At 33.7% G+C, this 15,392-nt stretch overlaps 1 protein-coding gene across 3 annotated transcripts in view; it reads left to right on the top strand.

Annotated features, from left to right (window-relative positions):
* The window catches only part of LOC122021265 (TBC1 domain family member 13-like), a 41,116-nt gene extending 27,871 nt beyond the window's left edge, over positions 1-13,245 (top strand). Inside the window, exons 7-9 of one of the 3 annotated variants that reach the window (XM_042579368.1) lie at positions 8,446-8,625; positions 12,749-12,865; positions 12,943-13,243. In XM_042579368.1, the coding sequence (XP_042435302.1) occupies positions 8,446-8,625; positions 12,749-12,865; positions 12,943-13,107 (462 nt within the window). In that variant the 3' untranslated portion in view covers positions 13,108-13,243. Of the gene's footprint in view, positions 1-8,445; positions 8,626-12,748; positions 12,866-12,942 lie in introns of all 3 variants that reach the window. The other 2 variants (XM_042579366.1, XM_042579369.1) reach the window with 2 other exon arrangements.
* The last annotated feature ends 2,147 nt before the right edge of the window (positions 13,246-15,392 follow it).

The raw sequence follows: 15,392 nt of genomic DNA on the forward strand, positions 1-15,392 counted from the left end.
ATTGACACCGAAAAAGGTAACACAAGCTAAATCTCAATACTCACCACTCTAGGGAACCCACCAAATTGTTTAGAGAAATAACTAGAAGATAAATCTTCTAATAAGCTTAAGAGCTCACAATATATTTTTCTAATCTCAAAAAAATATCGTGCCTTCCAACAATACAAAAGATGGCCGTTATAGGTAAGACTTGGAATAACCCTCCAAAATGAGTTAAAATGCATTAAACGAGATTTAATATTTCTTAAGGCCTTGAGAATGAAAAGTGAGTCTAACGATGAAAAAGTTGATGCAAAGGTATTAAAGAATTATTAGCTTTCAAGTACCAAGAAGCAAATCACCAAGAATACCAAAAGTTGGTTGGACCTTTAACATGTCTATAACTTCCTAATATTATTTTTGAGCACCGTCTATCTTTTATTGAAAGCTAGACATTTGTGGCTTTCCAATAATATATGGCTTGCCTTCTAATTCGTTCCTAATAAAAGTAGATGATCTTTGAAGGTGTCACAAACTTCTAGAACGATTCTGTGTGAGTTATTGGACTAATCGCCAATAAAGCACAAATTGAAAGAAGGCTAAGGACTAAAACGATCAATCAAAATCGAGATAGATTTTAAGAGACTAATTTGGGTTTGATACTTGAGTACCTCCATCCTTTGGAATAGGAGATTTTGCCTATTGGAAGTCAAGATAGAATGCCTTATAGTAGTGGATATTGCGAATTGGTTTGTCTTGATGGGAGATATTAAAGTATCAATGGATAAGAGGAGAACACCCTTCAAGAGGAACAAATGGAGGCAGGAGTAAATTTAGAAATTGGAGCCGGATGACAAAGTAATAAAATTGTTAACTAGTGCTTTGCCTAAGATATTTTGGGTAAAATAGGAGAGTACAAGAACACTCATCATTCATGGAACAAATTGATCAAATTTGACAAAGATCCATGACCAATTCAAGAGAAGAAAGAGGCCAAGGAGAGTTGATCTTTGGCTTAAGAATGCGGGAATTTAAAAGTTAAGAGGTGCTCAATATCCAAGGTGGAGGTTGAGGAAGCATTTACATTATCTTTCGAGAATGAAGGGGAGGAGTGGTCATTGACACCAAAACAAATGGAAACTTAAACCTTTAGATTCATAAGTGATTAACCTTCAACCTTATTAGTTGTGGAAGAGGAATGCACTACCTTTCTAAGGCTTAAGGATCTCACACCTAAAGGTATACATTTTAATTGATAAAAAATCATATATAGTATAATATGCTTTAAGTGTAGAGAACGAGAACACTACAAGAATAGGTATGCTACTTTGGCTAAGGAGAAGCCCAAGGGAATTGTACTCATGATGCAAAACAAGGACCACATTGTTTTGCTTTGAATGCAATTAAAAGGGACACTACCACAATCGATGTCTAAATGGGAGGCAACTCAAAAAATATAGGAGAAGCTTATATTAAGGGGAAGCTCTTAAGATAAACTGTAAGGTATTATCATCCTCTTGCAATTATGCTAATTTTAATGATATATCTTCTAATTATGATAGGAAACATACTAGTGTATACTATAATAAATTACATGATTTTAGTGCTTCATATAACTCCACTTATGATGAATTACCCTCTCATGGCCGGTTCCAAGCTCCGGATAAAGGAGAAGGATTGCGTTAGGTTGCTTGCTAGCGCGTTAAACTAAGACAAATATTCAATGAATAATGTTTCATATCATAACAACAACCAAGCCTTATCCCACTGGGAAGGGGTTGACTGTGCTTCATATCATAAGAGTAGCAAAAAAATGATACTCTTCGGGTTAATTCTAGAAAATTGGATCGTAGAAATAAAGAATATAAGATTAGGAAGTTAGAAAAGGAAAATCAAATTAAGCTCAAGATTTGATTAATTAGAGAAGACTTTAAAGAAAATAATAAAAGGGTCTAAGAAACAAAATCTATGATTAGAAGCCAAGAGTCTTCCAATTTCAAGAGTAGTTTGGGATACAAACCAAAGTCTAAGGACAATGTGCCAATCTATCATTAGGTTGCTTTTGACTATGAATCAAAGAAATCTTCTAGGTCTAGGAGTGGTAATAAGGTTTCAAGTGAGGCCATCCCTAGAGGTGACTTTGATAAGATCACCAAGGTCAAGGCTTCTAAGAAGCCTAAGAAGGTTATTAGGAAGGCATTAAGGGACATTATCCCTTGTGAGCATCTTGAAAACCCAATAAGCTCTAATAGGTATTGGATTACCAAGGGTGTGATTTCATCATGTTAAATGGGTTGGGAGAGTAGTTAACTTAACAATGGTAAAAGTTGACATCTCAGGGGATTTTTTGAGTGAGATATCTAGAAGATGATGTTCTAATTTTATTTTAGAAGGTTTTAAAGTATACCAAATTGAATTAGATTGTTTCCTATGGTTTTGGCACATTGTTACGAGTTGATACATAAATAGGAATAAGCATGATTTTTTATATCAATTTTGACTTAATTCTATATCTTTGTAATGTGTTAGGTTTAGCCCATGCTATGATTTGTAAGCTTTTGGTTTATGTCATGTTTAATTTATTCATACAATACAATTAAGGATGATAACAAAAATTGACATCCTAAGCATGAGTGTCAATTAAAAATCTCTATTGTCGACTTGTATGATCACCTTAGTTTTAGGTTGAACTTTGAAATTATCTCACAATATAGGGTTAACTTGTTTGTGTATGTAAGCACAAAAATAAGTAAGGTGTTAGGATGATGTACTAAATTCAAGATGTATGGTGTGGTCTATCTAGATGAACTAACACATATTTTGTTCTTGGATGACTCTTGATAGTTGCATTCTTAAGCCATTTTTGAGCAATTCCAAAGCAAGAAAAAGCAAGTAAAAGAGAAAAAATCATTGTTAATTTAGTTTCTTGTATTGTATTTATTTATTTATTCTTTATTTGCATTCTTCTTTGTGTTTACTATAAGAAACAAATGTTATAAGACTCGACCTTTTCCTTCGATCTAGCCAAAGAGTTAGTGAAACAAGTAATAATTTCATACAATTTATCTAACTCTGAAGATATTACCTCATCAAAACTAGACGATGATTTCTCTCCACATTATTAAGCTTCTTCCTTGTTAGTGGCTGAATCCTTCACTTCATCAATGGCCATGAAAGCCATGTGTCAGATAACCCTGTGAAGCTCTTCTTCATCCGATGGCCCTTCATGTCGCATTCAAGGCATGTAATACTATGGTTTAGTTTTACCTTTGGATTTTCCTTCTTTCTTTAAATCCTCAAAGATTTTTTTCACATCCTGTTGAACCTTTTAATCTTGGGCTTCTTCTTTACAAAATATGTCATCTCACTGGTAGAAATGTGTCCCTTGCTCTCAGTTTTGAGCTTTGGTTTGGCTCTATTCTTGACTTAGTCAACTAGGTAGTCAATTGATACATTGATTAGTCGATTGATGTCTATGTTCAATTCAGTCAGTATAATAAAGAAATGGACAAGAAAACTTTTGTTCAGTTGCATTATCTGGGTGCTAATCAGACTAGGTAGTCGACTAATACATTGATCAGTTGACTCAACGTCAAACAGGAACGAATAGAATGCTTTTGTTTGGGTTGATTGATACATTGATCATTTGACTCATATGCTTAGCTAACTGTGGACCAAACTGAACAAGGTTTCTATTCAAGAGGTAGTCGACTGATCAGTCAATTGAAGCCAATGCGCTGATGATTGTGCAAATCAGTATCCTTTAACAGGGAAGCAAACATATAAGGAGTTGTTGTGCAGATGACCGAGTTAAAACGTTCAGATTCACAATAAATACTATTTAGGGGTCGACCGATGGACTGGGCAGTCAACTGATCATTGCGGGAAATAGAACTGCTGCACAAATTGAAGAACATACAAATAGGGATCTTAGGGGATTGGCCAAGGTTTGCAACGATGATCAAAAGCTCCCAGGAAATTCATTCCAAGATCCTTTACTATCATTTTCTTTTGTCTTACATTAATTACTTTCTCCTTATACTCAAAGCTCTATTCTATTGTAAGAAGAAAAAGGGGTAAGAGGTTTCTCTACCTCCGATGCTGTTGAGAAGGAGAAAGATAGTGAAAAACTTCAAGGGGAGATCCCTTGATAGACTAGCCTGTGCAGTAGGAGCCAGGCTGCCCAACCATGTTACATATCTTGTCTTTGTTTGCATTTGTGTTTTGGTTGTTTGCAACTTTTGTATATTTTCCAATGCCCATATAGTAATATTGTAGAAACATGCAAAATCAAGCGATAGTCTATTTAGCCCCTAGCCTCTCTTCAATTTCTATAAAATTCTATGTGAATTCTTTTAAGTGCAATCATTTTATCGTGAAACTGTCCACTATGGACTACTCTAGAGATTATTTGTTTTACATGTATTTTTTTTATTTGAATAAATCTAAATAAATAATCCTACACAAAGTTTGCAAGTTAAGCTAATTCATAAGTTTCCATATGTTTACATTAAGCAAGTTTCATCAAATTATCTCTTTTCATCCATTCTTGTCTCTGTTTATGAGTTAATTTTTTTCTCTTATCTAATTTTTTTCTCTTGTTTCTTTATTGTTGTCTATGGTGCTTGATCCCTTACGATCATAACAATTGGATTTAGAGTTAGCTGAGTGACTATTTTCAATATACATTAGTAATCACCAAATAGTTGATAGAGGACGAGAACATGACTAACAATAAGTTTATTTGAAGCATGGAGAAGCAAGGCGTACAAAATTGTTTTGTGCCAGTTGACATGATAAAACTTATTGTTCTATTGTCCAATCTAGAACAAGATTTATACAAAGTGCATCTTGTTCTTCTTCTTGGATGAGGTCTCCAGCTCCTCCAAGTTTTAAGGGGCTATCACCTTGTCCTCTTCTCCTTGTGCTTCTTTTCTTCATCAGTCCCTCCCTTTCTCCAACACCATGCATATATAATATCATTTTGATCAAGGACTGATACCTCAATTCAGAATGATTTTATCTTCTTCTCATAGATGCCTCTATTAAATGGTTGCGAGTGTCATGTTTTGGTACACTAACATGACATTGACACTATTGAGGATCACACCCCCGCTCAAAATGATACTGTAAACCTTGTAACCCTTGTCAGATCCTCTCTTGTAACCAATTTTGACACTATATGTCCTCAGATTGACAATATATTGTTCTAACCAAGGACAGATCCCACATCAGAATGATACTTTAAACTTTGAACAAAGATTAATCTAGATTTCTCCTTCAAGAAGTGGAGTCACTTTCAAGCAATGAAGATGTGTTGGAATACCAAAAGTTATATGAGAACTCTAGAATGTTTGGAAAGTTTTCAAGTCTTTTTGGAAGTATTAAAACCAAGTTTTTTAAGGAGCAAGGTGATGTAATTATAATATCATCACTTTCTTTTATTTATTTTAGGTTTATACATTGATAGAATGCTTACAAATGGTAGCAATAAAGTATTTAACTTGTGTTTTCTTTCTCATCTCCGCTTCGTTCTTATAACATTTCCCTCTTCTCTTCAACCTCTGCCTCTTCTCTTCAACCTCTGCTATGATTAGCTTGGAATGAAGTATTGATTCATCCTTCCACTAACATCTCTTGTCACTACTTTGGCACGACATCAACACAATATCATGTGCAATACTTTGACATGACATCGACACAATATCATACTAGTTGGAGATAAATACCTAGCTTGAGAGGACTTTAGACTTAGAAATCCTCATATGTTCCTCTTCCAAATTGATATCGGCACCATATGTTAATAGCCTAATGTGACATTGGTAACTATTATTGTAGCAGAGGAATAAAATCATGGTTTAAAATTTTATGAGCAGAATTTACCTTTTTGCCCGTCACCTAGCACATGTACCAGCACCAACATTGGCGGTACTAGCACCAACATCAACACACGGTTCGCCGTGATCCCATAATTTTTTCTAAAAAAATTATTATTTATTATTTTTTGCATTTTAAATTTGTTAATATTTAGGTTAAAATTTTTATTTTTAAAAATATTTGTAATTAATATATTTTATATTTAAAAATATCGAAATCATATCAGTACGGTACAATCTAGTATCAAAACCATATCATTCATAAATCAAAACTATGATATGTCTCAAAATTTTAAACTATAATTAAAACTCTAGCTTGGAGTGATACTTTAAAAACTTGTGACAAAGATTAATCGAGAAATTACCTTCAAGAACTGGGGGCCCACTTTTTGGAAATGAATCGGTTGAAATTGCAAAATGTAATATAACTTTTTAAAATATCTTGAAAGTCTCTTGGCCTTTTTGATGAAGTTATCTAGGGATTCTATCATCACTTTCTTCTAAATTTATTTTAGGTCTATAGAGAGATAAATTTTGTACTATGATAGTAGTAATCGGTAGCAAGGAGATCTTTAACTTAATGCTTTCTTTATCAAATCTCCAGTTCTCTCTACTTTCTTCCGTTTTCCCTTGTACGCTTACCTCTACTTAGGTCCTACACCGATATAGAATCAAATCATTTTTTCTGTCTTCTTCCTGTTCTCCCTAGAAATGAGTAACAAAGGGAGTTTGAAGCTAGTCACACAATTTCACACTAGACTTGCCTGATGAGTGACTACAAAGAATAACTAGGCAAACATCATGACCGTTGTCTACTTTTAGTTAGATTTCTCCAAATAGAGTTTTTAATCCTTTATTACTCTACCATGCCTTCTTCATATTCATACATTTGCTAAAATTAGTTTGTTGTTACATCAATTACCCTATAAAACTATTTCCATCCCTTCCATATATTCACCGCCAACACTTTTCATCTATCCATCCTACAAATTTGTCCATTTTATAGGTGTATCTCTTATGCTTGCGCGTCAGTCCTAACATCATATTTTAAATAGACTCAACATCATTGCACAACCGCCAAGCATCATCCAACACAAATTTGCATTATTTTTATATGCAAAGATTCCCCATTCCTTTGCTAAGCATATCAATAAAATGCATTTCGATATTACATCAAAGATCAATCTAGAAGGCACCATTGAGGAATGTAGATTGGTGAATACATAAAGGCTATATTCAAACTCTAAAGTTAACATTTGAAGTTTAAGTGGCTTTCTGAAAGTAGGGAAAAATTTGTCTAGAGACTAAGGCCGTTTAATTATTACTACCATTGCTTTTTTAGGTTTCACTCTATGAATATATGGATCTTTTACCTGGGTAGCAACAAAGAAATATTAAACTTAGGTTTCTTTCTTAACTTTCCTCTTTTCCACTCCACTATTCTTGTCCCATTGTCTCCTTTTCTCTCTCTTCATCGTCTTTGTATAATCAATTTAAATTGTCACATTGAAAATGAAAATGGATAAAATTGGTACAAGAGGAAGATCCAATCTATTTGACTTTTCATGGATCCCAATTTGAATTTTTGTGAACTTGGATAAGAGGCAGAAGAGTCTTCATCTATCACTTCAATCTACATTAAATCATTTAACCTTGTGATAACTTGAGATAATGTGAGTTCGAATATCACTCATCCAACCATGGGCACCACTCACTAGATTTGGCAACTCACCATTCTTTTTTTAGTCACTACCAATTAAGAGAACAAGAAAACCTTTGTCAAGCAATAGTCGTCAAAAGTCTCCCCTTTTGTTAAACAACAATTAGGATGTACTTGAGAACTCAACTAAACTCTACAATATGAAATATTAATCAATTAGATGTTATATTAAAATGATTAGTATTGTTTAGTATTATTATTATGAAATATATTTTTATTATTGATTGCCTATATTTATATGACACGATTCTATTATCTAATTATCTCATAAATGTACGTATGTAACCTATAAAATTATGATGAGTCCATCAAATAATAATTTGATCCTATTAATCTAATAATGAAAAGGGGAGTTTTGACGCAACGGTAAAATTGCTACTATGTGATCTTATGGTCACATGTTCGAGTTACGGAAATAATCTCTTACAATGCAGGATAAGACTTCGTATAATAAATCTAATGTGGTCTTACCCTTCTTCAGGATCCCACATTGGCGAGAGCTTCGTGCATAGAACTGCCCTTTTATTAATCTAATAATGAACAATGGATGTCATTATTTATCAATATATATGTGCTATTTTAATGATGAATAAAATATATTACTTTTGAACACCTTTTGTAATGTTCTCGGTGAAATAATTTTAATTTTTCTTTCATTTTTTGTATTTTTCCTGTCTATATTGGTTTTATTGGTCCAATATGATTGCCGATATTGACTGTTTAATTCTGATATTGATATAATGATATTTCTACCTCTACCTTCCAACTTAATTATGACTTGTGAGAAAATATGTTTTTTTGTTTTCTTTTTTATCTTACCATTATTTGGAGACACTTCTGATTAAATATATATAATCACGGTGTACGCAGACCTTTGCAGAGGCCGACACTTTTTTCTGTTTTGCCGAACTACTCAATATTTTCAGGGATAACTTCTGCAAACAACTTGACTATAGTGTTGTTGGCATCCAGTCTAAAATGGAGAAATTATCACAGCTTCTGAAAAGACATGATGAAGAGCTTTGGAGACATTTGGAAGTCATAACAAAAGTAATATATTTGCAAGTTTTCTAAGATTGTCAATAGTATTTATTGCTTATTGTTATTTACTATGCTTTGCTTTCCACTTTCTATTCTGCATTTGGCCAAACTTTAGTTCTGTAGGTTGGAATATGAACTGTTTTTATTCTACCAAGTTATGCAATGACCAAAAAACTGTAAAGGCTAGCATAGTAACTTGAAAATAATGATTGTTACCTGCATAGTCTATCTGCTTTTACACTCAATAAATATGCCCCCTTCAATGTTGTTTATCCTCATCTAGTATATCTTGTCTTGCATTTCTCAAAAATGTCATCTCTTTGTGACACTGAGTCGAGGCAAACCCATTAAGCTCTGTGATAGCCAAAAGTGCTCTCATGAGGTTTTGGCTTACTTTCGTGACCAATCCCTCATGTCTCGGTTCTTTATGGGTCGAAGAATTGGATTCACCTTTCGGTCTTTCCCCGCCTCCCATGGGATACAAAGGTGCACAGTTAGTATCACAAACGTGTATGCACAATAAAGCTGGATCATGAAACAAACATATCATGCAATAAGGAAAATATAAATAGATTCATAAAAACATGTTAGCAATTACATCGGGCTACTCCCTTATCCTAAAATCTAGAGAACTACTCCATCGAGATGGAGTTACAACCAGGAGACATTAAATTAAGCATCTACAACTCAAAACTGAAAGAAGAGAGGAGGAAATTTAGTCAATTGATGCTGGTGTCTTCAGATGAATTTCCCAAGCTCTAAAGGTGAATAGATCGCTTTGATGGCTCTTGGAACGATGACTTTAGGTTCCCTGTAGTAGGGAAAACCCTCCTCCCTTGATTTTGTGACCTCTTGGGCTTTTTATGGCCTTTCCAACCGTAAAAAACGGTTGGAAATAGCCCAACTGTAAGGGCAAAACCATCGCGCCACGGCCATGCCTGGGAGGCATGACCTTGCTATGTCGCGCCCATCGACTGGGTTGGGGGTTGGACACTGCCACAGGGCACATCCAAGCCATGTCCAACTCTATGGAGAAAAACACGGTTGTGCCACGGAGGCACGACTTGGGCATGTTGGCCGTTGTGATGAAGGACACCCTTGGCATGGCCTAGCCATGTTGCTTGCGGTGGGAAAAGACATGACCGTGCCTGGTGACACGACCAACTCGTGTCGATTCATGCTACGACTGGACGGGGCATGGCCGTGCCAAAGGGCACGACCAACTTGTTTCAAGTGTTGCAAGCCTCGTTTTTGCTCCGTTCTTTGTTTAACTTCGGCAGGAGGAACACACCCATGTCGGAGGACACGACTAAAGTGTGTTCCTTGCTGAAGATTTTCGTCTAAGGCTTTATAACTCTATTTTTGCTCCGAATAAGTGTTCTATAAATAAAAACATGCAAAGAGCAGTTCTCCGAATTAAAAGAGAAACAATAAGAAGGAAGATGCGAAAATGCGAAATATGCTAATGAGATGACACAAAATGCATACAAAAGGATACTTAAAATCACGTATGAAATGCACTCATCAATAAGCCTTTTAATTCTTATCTTTTTAGATGGATTAACTAACCAAAGAAGAACAAAATATTCATCAGGTATTTATTTATGGAGAAGCATTTGTTGGGAATTAGCATTTAGGCAAGATTGTCCTGTTAACAATGCAACTACTACAATAAGTCATGTAGTGAAGACAGAGTAATACTAATACAACTAAGCTTTTATCACACTAAGTAGGGTCAACTAGATGGATACTTTTGCATCATTAAGTTCAATACCTTTCTATATCCTCATCTATATGTAAATGAATTTTATTGTATTTTTTTTTTCTAATTCAGTTTTGTTTGGTCTCCTTCTTCCTCAATTAATGTGTATTTATTATAGTCTCACATCACCTAACAAGGACATTTATTTGTTACCTAAGTATATGTTCGTATCATTTTAAAATCCATCCCTTGGAGTTTTACCTCAATTGACGCAACTTTGACTTTCTAATATTCTAATTTTTTGTCTTGTACATTCTCTATCTGACTTTCATCTTTCTCGTGTGCTTGATTCATAGTCCAACATTAACTCCATATAACATATCAGGTCTAATTATTGTTTTATAAAATTTTCCTTTAAAGGTACTCTAGCATCATAAAAAACATTGACATCCTTCTCCATTTCAACCATTTGACTTGTATTTTATGTGAAACATCTCTATCAACCTTTTATCCTATTGTAAAGATGTTCTTAGATACATAATTCTCAATTATAGACTTAGGTAACTATCATCTTTTATTTTAACAATTGTCGTATTATGTCTACTATTACTACTAAAGTAAATTTCTTATATTCCGTTTTACTCTTTCTTGTGTACCATTACTCAAAATCTAAATTCTCTATCAACCTTGTTTTCTCCCCTACCTATTTTGTCTGATGTAAATATAAAATATTAGTTCTTTTTCTGATCGTTCAATCTATTATCCCATTGCTTTTCAGTGAGCATTTTTACATTCCATGTTTCAAATATAAAATAATATCTTTATCCAACATGTTCTTGCTTTGAATAACAATCTAGCATTAGCATAATAATTTGATGGATCCATAGATAGCATTAGGTTGACTGGCAACCTAATTCAACCCTCTTGATTTATCTAGGTTTGTGAGTAGTTATAGCAGAGTTGTTTCGCGATGGGCTGAGTTTATGATAATAATCATAATCAAGCTTGTATATATTTAGTTACGACATTGTCCAGCTCTTTCTAATTTGAGCCCAAAGTAATCCCAAAATGATCTCCATTTAATACGATGCTCAATTGGCTTACATAAAAACAACTGAAAGACAGGTCAGTTCAACCATAAGCACTCCTAATTACACATTCAACTCTTGAATCACCTAATAACCCATAAATAAACCTCAGTTTATAACAATGTATGTTGAAGAAAGGCATTTAATGGTCTCATTTTATTTCCCTTTCCCACCCCCTCCAATTGTTCTACGTTTGGAGTAGCCAATTTTGATAGAAAGGCGAGGTCAAGGGATGCCTCCTTGGTTATCTTTTTTTCACTAAGTAAACATTACTTCTTTCTCTCCCGAGATTTTGAATCCCTTCTCTCACAGTAAACATTCAAGCCACTCTTTATGAGTAGCTGCTTTGGTAGGGTTAGTCCATTGTTGTCTTTTTATGACTTAGTATGAAATTGATTGTTTCCTTAAATGGCTGTGATATGGTTAAATATTGCCCCCTTTCTTCCCTTCCTTTCATTCCATTGCCTACAGGAACAACTGCAGAGAAGGTTGGCCGATGCTGATGATTGGTGGTGGTTGGTTGAGATATTAAGATAGCTAGTGATTGTAGACTAGCTGGTAGGTATAATTGATTGCTCATCGATAGACTCACATGTCACAGAGAGATGGAGGTGATTGAAGGGGAGTGAACTTTCATGTGAATGCCTCATATTTTATTGACCATGATTTGACATAGCAATCATTGAAAAAAAAATCTCGGGAAAAAACATTTTCTTTGTAATAAGACAGATTGTTATTATGATAAGGTATGTTATGATGCTCCTTATTATAAGAAAAGTCACACAAAATAGTATGACTTGGAAATTCTTTTGTCCATGACTATTATGTCATGGATATTTTAGTTGTTTAAAGAACCAAGTTATTGTGTAGTTGGATGAAGTGAGTAAATCATTGACTTGCTAGTAGACAAGGATGTCCTTGTTCAATGGGGCTACACACCAATGAAAGAATTGAAGGTGTACAAGGATGGTTCAGTGGGTTGGAAATGACCTACAAACCAATGAAAGGGTTGCACTCTTAGGTGGGTAAGGATGGACCGAGACATGGTGAAGTTCCAGCTAGCCACTAAACATTGTATAAAAGAGTTTTGAGCCAATGATGCTTGAGCTTCAAAATGTGCTAGCTTATGGTAAACTGAAACGATTTAGGGTTAATACCAAAGAGTTAAATTCTCAGACCACATTTTATCTGTTTGATTAATTTTACCTCAGTTTGGACATCACTTCGCAAATCTGCAGTTGCAAATTCAAGATATGTTCTTCTAGTTTTCTTTGCATGGTAGCTTAGATTTATATTATTCTCTTTGATATGATAAATTACTGATTTCAGATGAAAATCTCAGGTAAGTCCTCAATTCTATGCTTTTAGATGGATTTCAATACTATTGATGCGCGAGTTCAACCTTACTGAGTGTCTGCATATCTGGGATGTTCTTTTAAGTGATCCAGAAGGCCCACAAGTAGGAAATTGATCCTTCATTTCTGCCTGTCAACTTATTTAGCCCAACTCATGGAACATTACTTGATTCTTTTGCAGGAAACGTTGCTGCGAATTTGCTGTGCTATGTTGATACTTGTTCGAAGGCGTCTTTTGGCGGGTGATTTCATTGCTAATCTCAAGCTCTTACAAAATTTTCCAAACACAAACATCAGCCATATCCTCCATATCGCAAACAAACTACGAGGGCCAACAGTTGACTAACAGCTGTTTGTTTGTTTTTTTTTTTTGGATTTCTTATTATCTTTTAGCACTTGGGTCAGTCAAATATTAACCATGTGGTATATCTTTTCATAAGTAGTGGATTTAAGGTGTTCAGTGGTTTAAGATCATCTCAGGTATTTGAGGGTATAAATGAACCAAGTCGCTCATAAGTTATTCGAAGTTCGATTCGATAAAAGTTTATTTGAATTTTTTAATGAAATTCGTTAAGATAAATAAATCAAACACAAGCTTTATAATATTCGATTTATTAAGTTTATGAATCAATTTTTAAATAAAAAAATAATGATTTTGATATTGAATTTATAGATTTTACACTCTATTTATGCAATAAATAGATAAATATATTAAATTTATTTATTAAAATAAAATTATAAATTTTAATAAGAATATTATAATTTTTTTTAAATATATAATTTTGTAGTGTTTGGAAGTATTTATTTAATTAAGAGGAGTTATTGGATTAAATTGTAATTTAATTGAAATTCGGATTTATTTAATTAAGATAATTTATTAGATTAATTATAATTTAATTAGATTTTAAATTTATTTAATTAAGGATATTTATTGGGTTAATTGTAATTGTTTATTTGATTTAATTAAGAATTTATTTATATAAATAGATCAAATTAATTAAGTTAGCCTAAGATTAGTGAATTATATCAAGAAAGTAGTAAGATACAAATATATAACAACATGTAACTTGTATGTGATAATTAAGAAATTATAATATGTAAATTATAAATGGATAAAACTTAGTATATAGAAATTATAACACTTAGCATTTATAATAGGACAAAACTTTGTATCTTTAAATTTTTAGAGATTGTTCATCTAATTAATATAGAAATAGAAATAGATAATATATTATGTAATATAAAATGTATAATATAAATTACAAAGCATAAATAAAATTAAATAAGAAAATATAAGATTAACGTGCATATAATATATGAAATTTAATGTAATTAATGGCTTAGTATAATAAATATATAACATGTATCATATATAGTATATATAATAATTAAGAAACTATACATAGAGATATATAAATGTGAAATTAGTATATTTAATTACGATTTTAGAAAACAATGGTATTAAAGACTTATAAATTTTATTGTGGGTTATTCATTTAAACAATATAGAAGAAAATATAAATTTATATGATGCATACCAAATTAAATAAAAGATTAATAAAAATAATTAAGCACTATAACCTACTGAGTTTATATAGATATATATGGAATTTGGGATTTAATATCAACTTGATGACTTGGTATGCATATGGAATTATATAACCATGATTATAAATTTCTATTTAGACTTAGTATTAAGTTTTATAAAAATTATATATAGGACTTGCATTTATAAAATCTATCTAGAATGGAAATTTACATGATTTAGTAGATAAGACATAAAACAAGTTCTAATATCCCCACCTTATATAAAACCTAACATGAAACTCCACCTTGCTCTTTTGATTCCCGTCGACCCTAAGCTCCCACACTCACCGATTTACCCATAGCTCCATGGGAAGATAAGAAGAGAGGGATAATAGCTAAAGGATCAAAGACATGTTTGTTAGGATCTTCGGATGGCTAGAGAGGGGGGGGGGGTGTGAATAGCCTCCTCTAAAACTAAACACTAACACCAGTATGTACGAGGTTCGGGGATAACTTGCCCCTACTCCTCGGCGTGTCCATAAGGTGGACGATCCCTTGATCTTTCGGTAGATCACACCCCGGATAGATACCGGCTAAAGATTTCTCCTTCTCGGTGGAGTAACCTCTCCACAAAGTCTCAGAAGATATGTAAATAAAGCACAAGACTCACAGATCAGTGGCTAAAGAGAATGAAGAAAAACGATCACAGCCACGCGAAGACAACAGTTAAACAGAGCACAAGAAGGAAGCACAGCCAAGAACTCAAAGCTCAGCACCCTTGCTTGATCGACCGAGAGTTCTCCACTGCGTTCAGCCTGTCCCGAATTACTGTCAACCTACACCGAATCCCTGCTGCAAGCTACGACGTCGCCAATCACTCTTCCTCCTCCTCTGGTTCTCTGAACTCACACCAATAGAACCCATGGTCTTCACTGGAGTCTCTGAGCTCGAACCAATGAGCAAGAGTCAAGCTGATTCCCAACTGATCGCAGCCAGTAACCGTTGATGCTCCAATTGCACCATTTGCAGTGAAACACTGTAGAAAGAACCCTTTGTCTTATTCTTCCGATGGCTTAACTTGAATTTTAAGCATTGACATGATAC

Source organism: Zingiber officinale, chromosome 9A (genome assembly GCF_018446385.1).
Source record: "Zingiber officinale cultivar Zhangliang chromosome 9A, Zo_v1.1, whole genome shotgun sequence".
Classification (NCBI taxonomy): domain Eukaryota; kingdom Viridiplantae; phylum Streptophyta; class Magnoliopsida; order Zingiberales; family Zingiberaceae; genus Zingiber; species Zingiber officinale.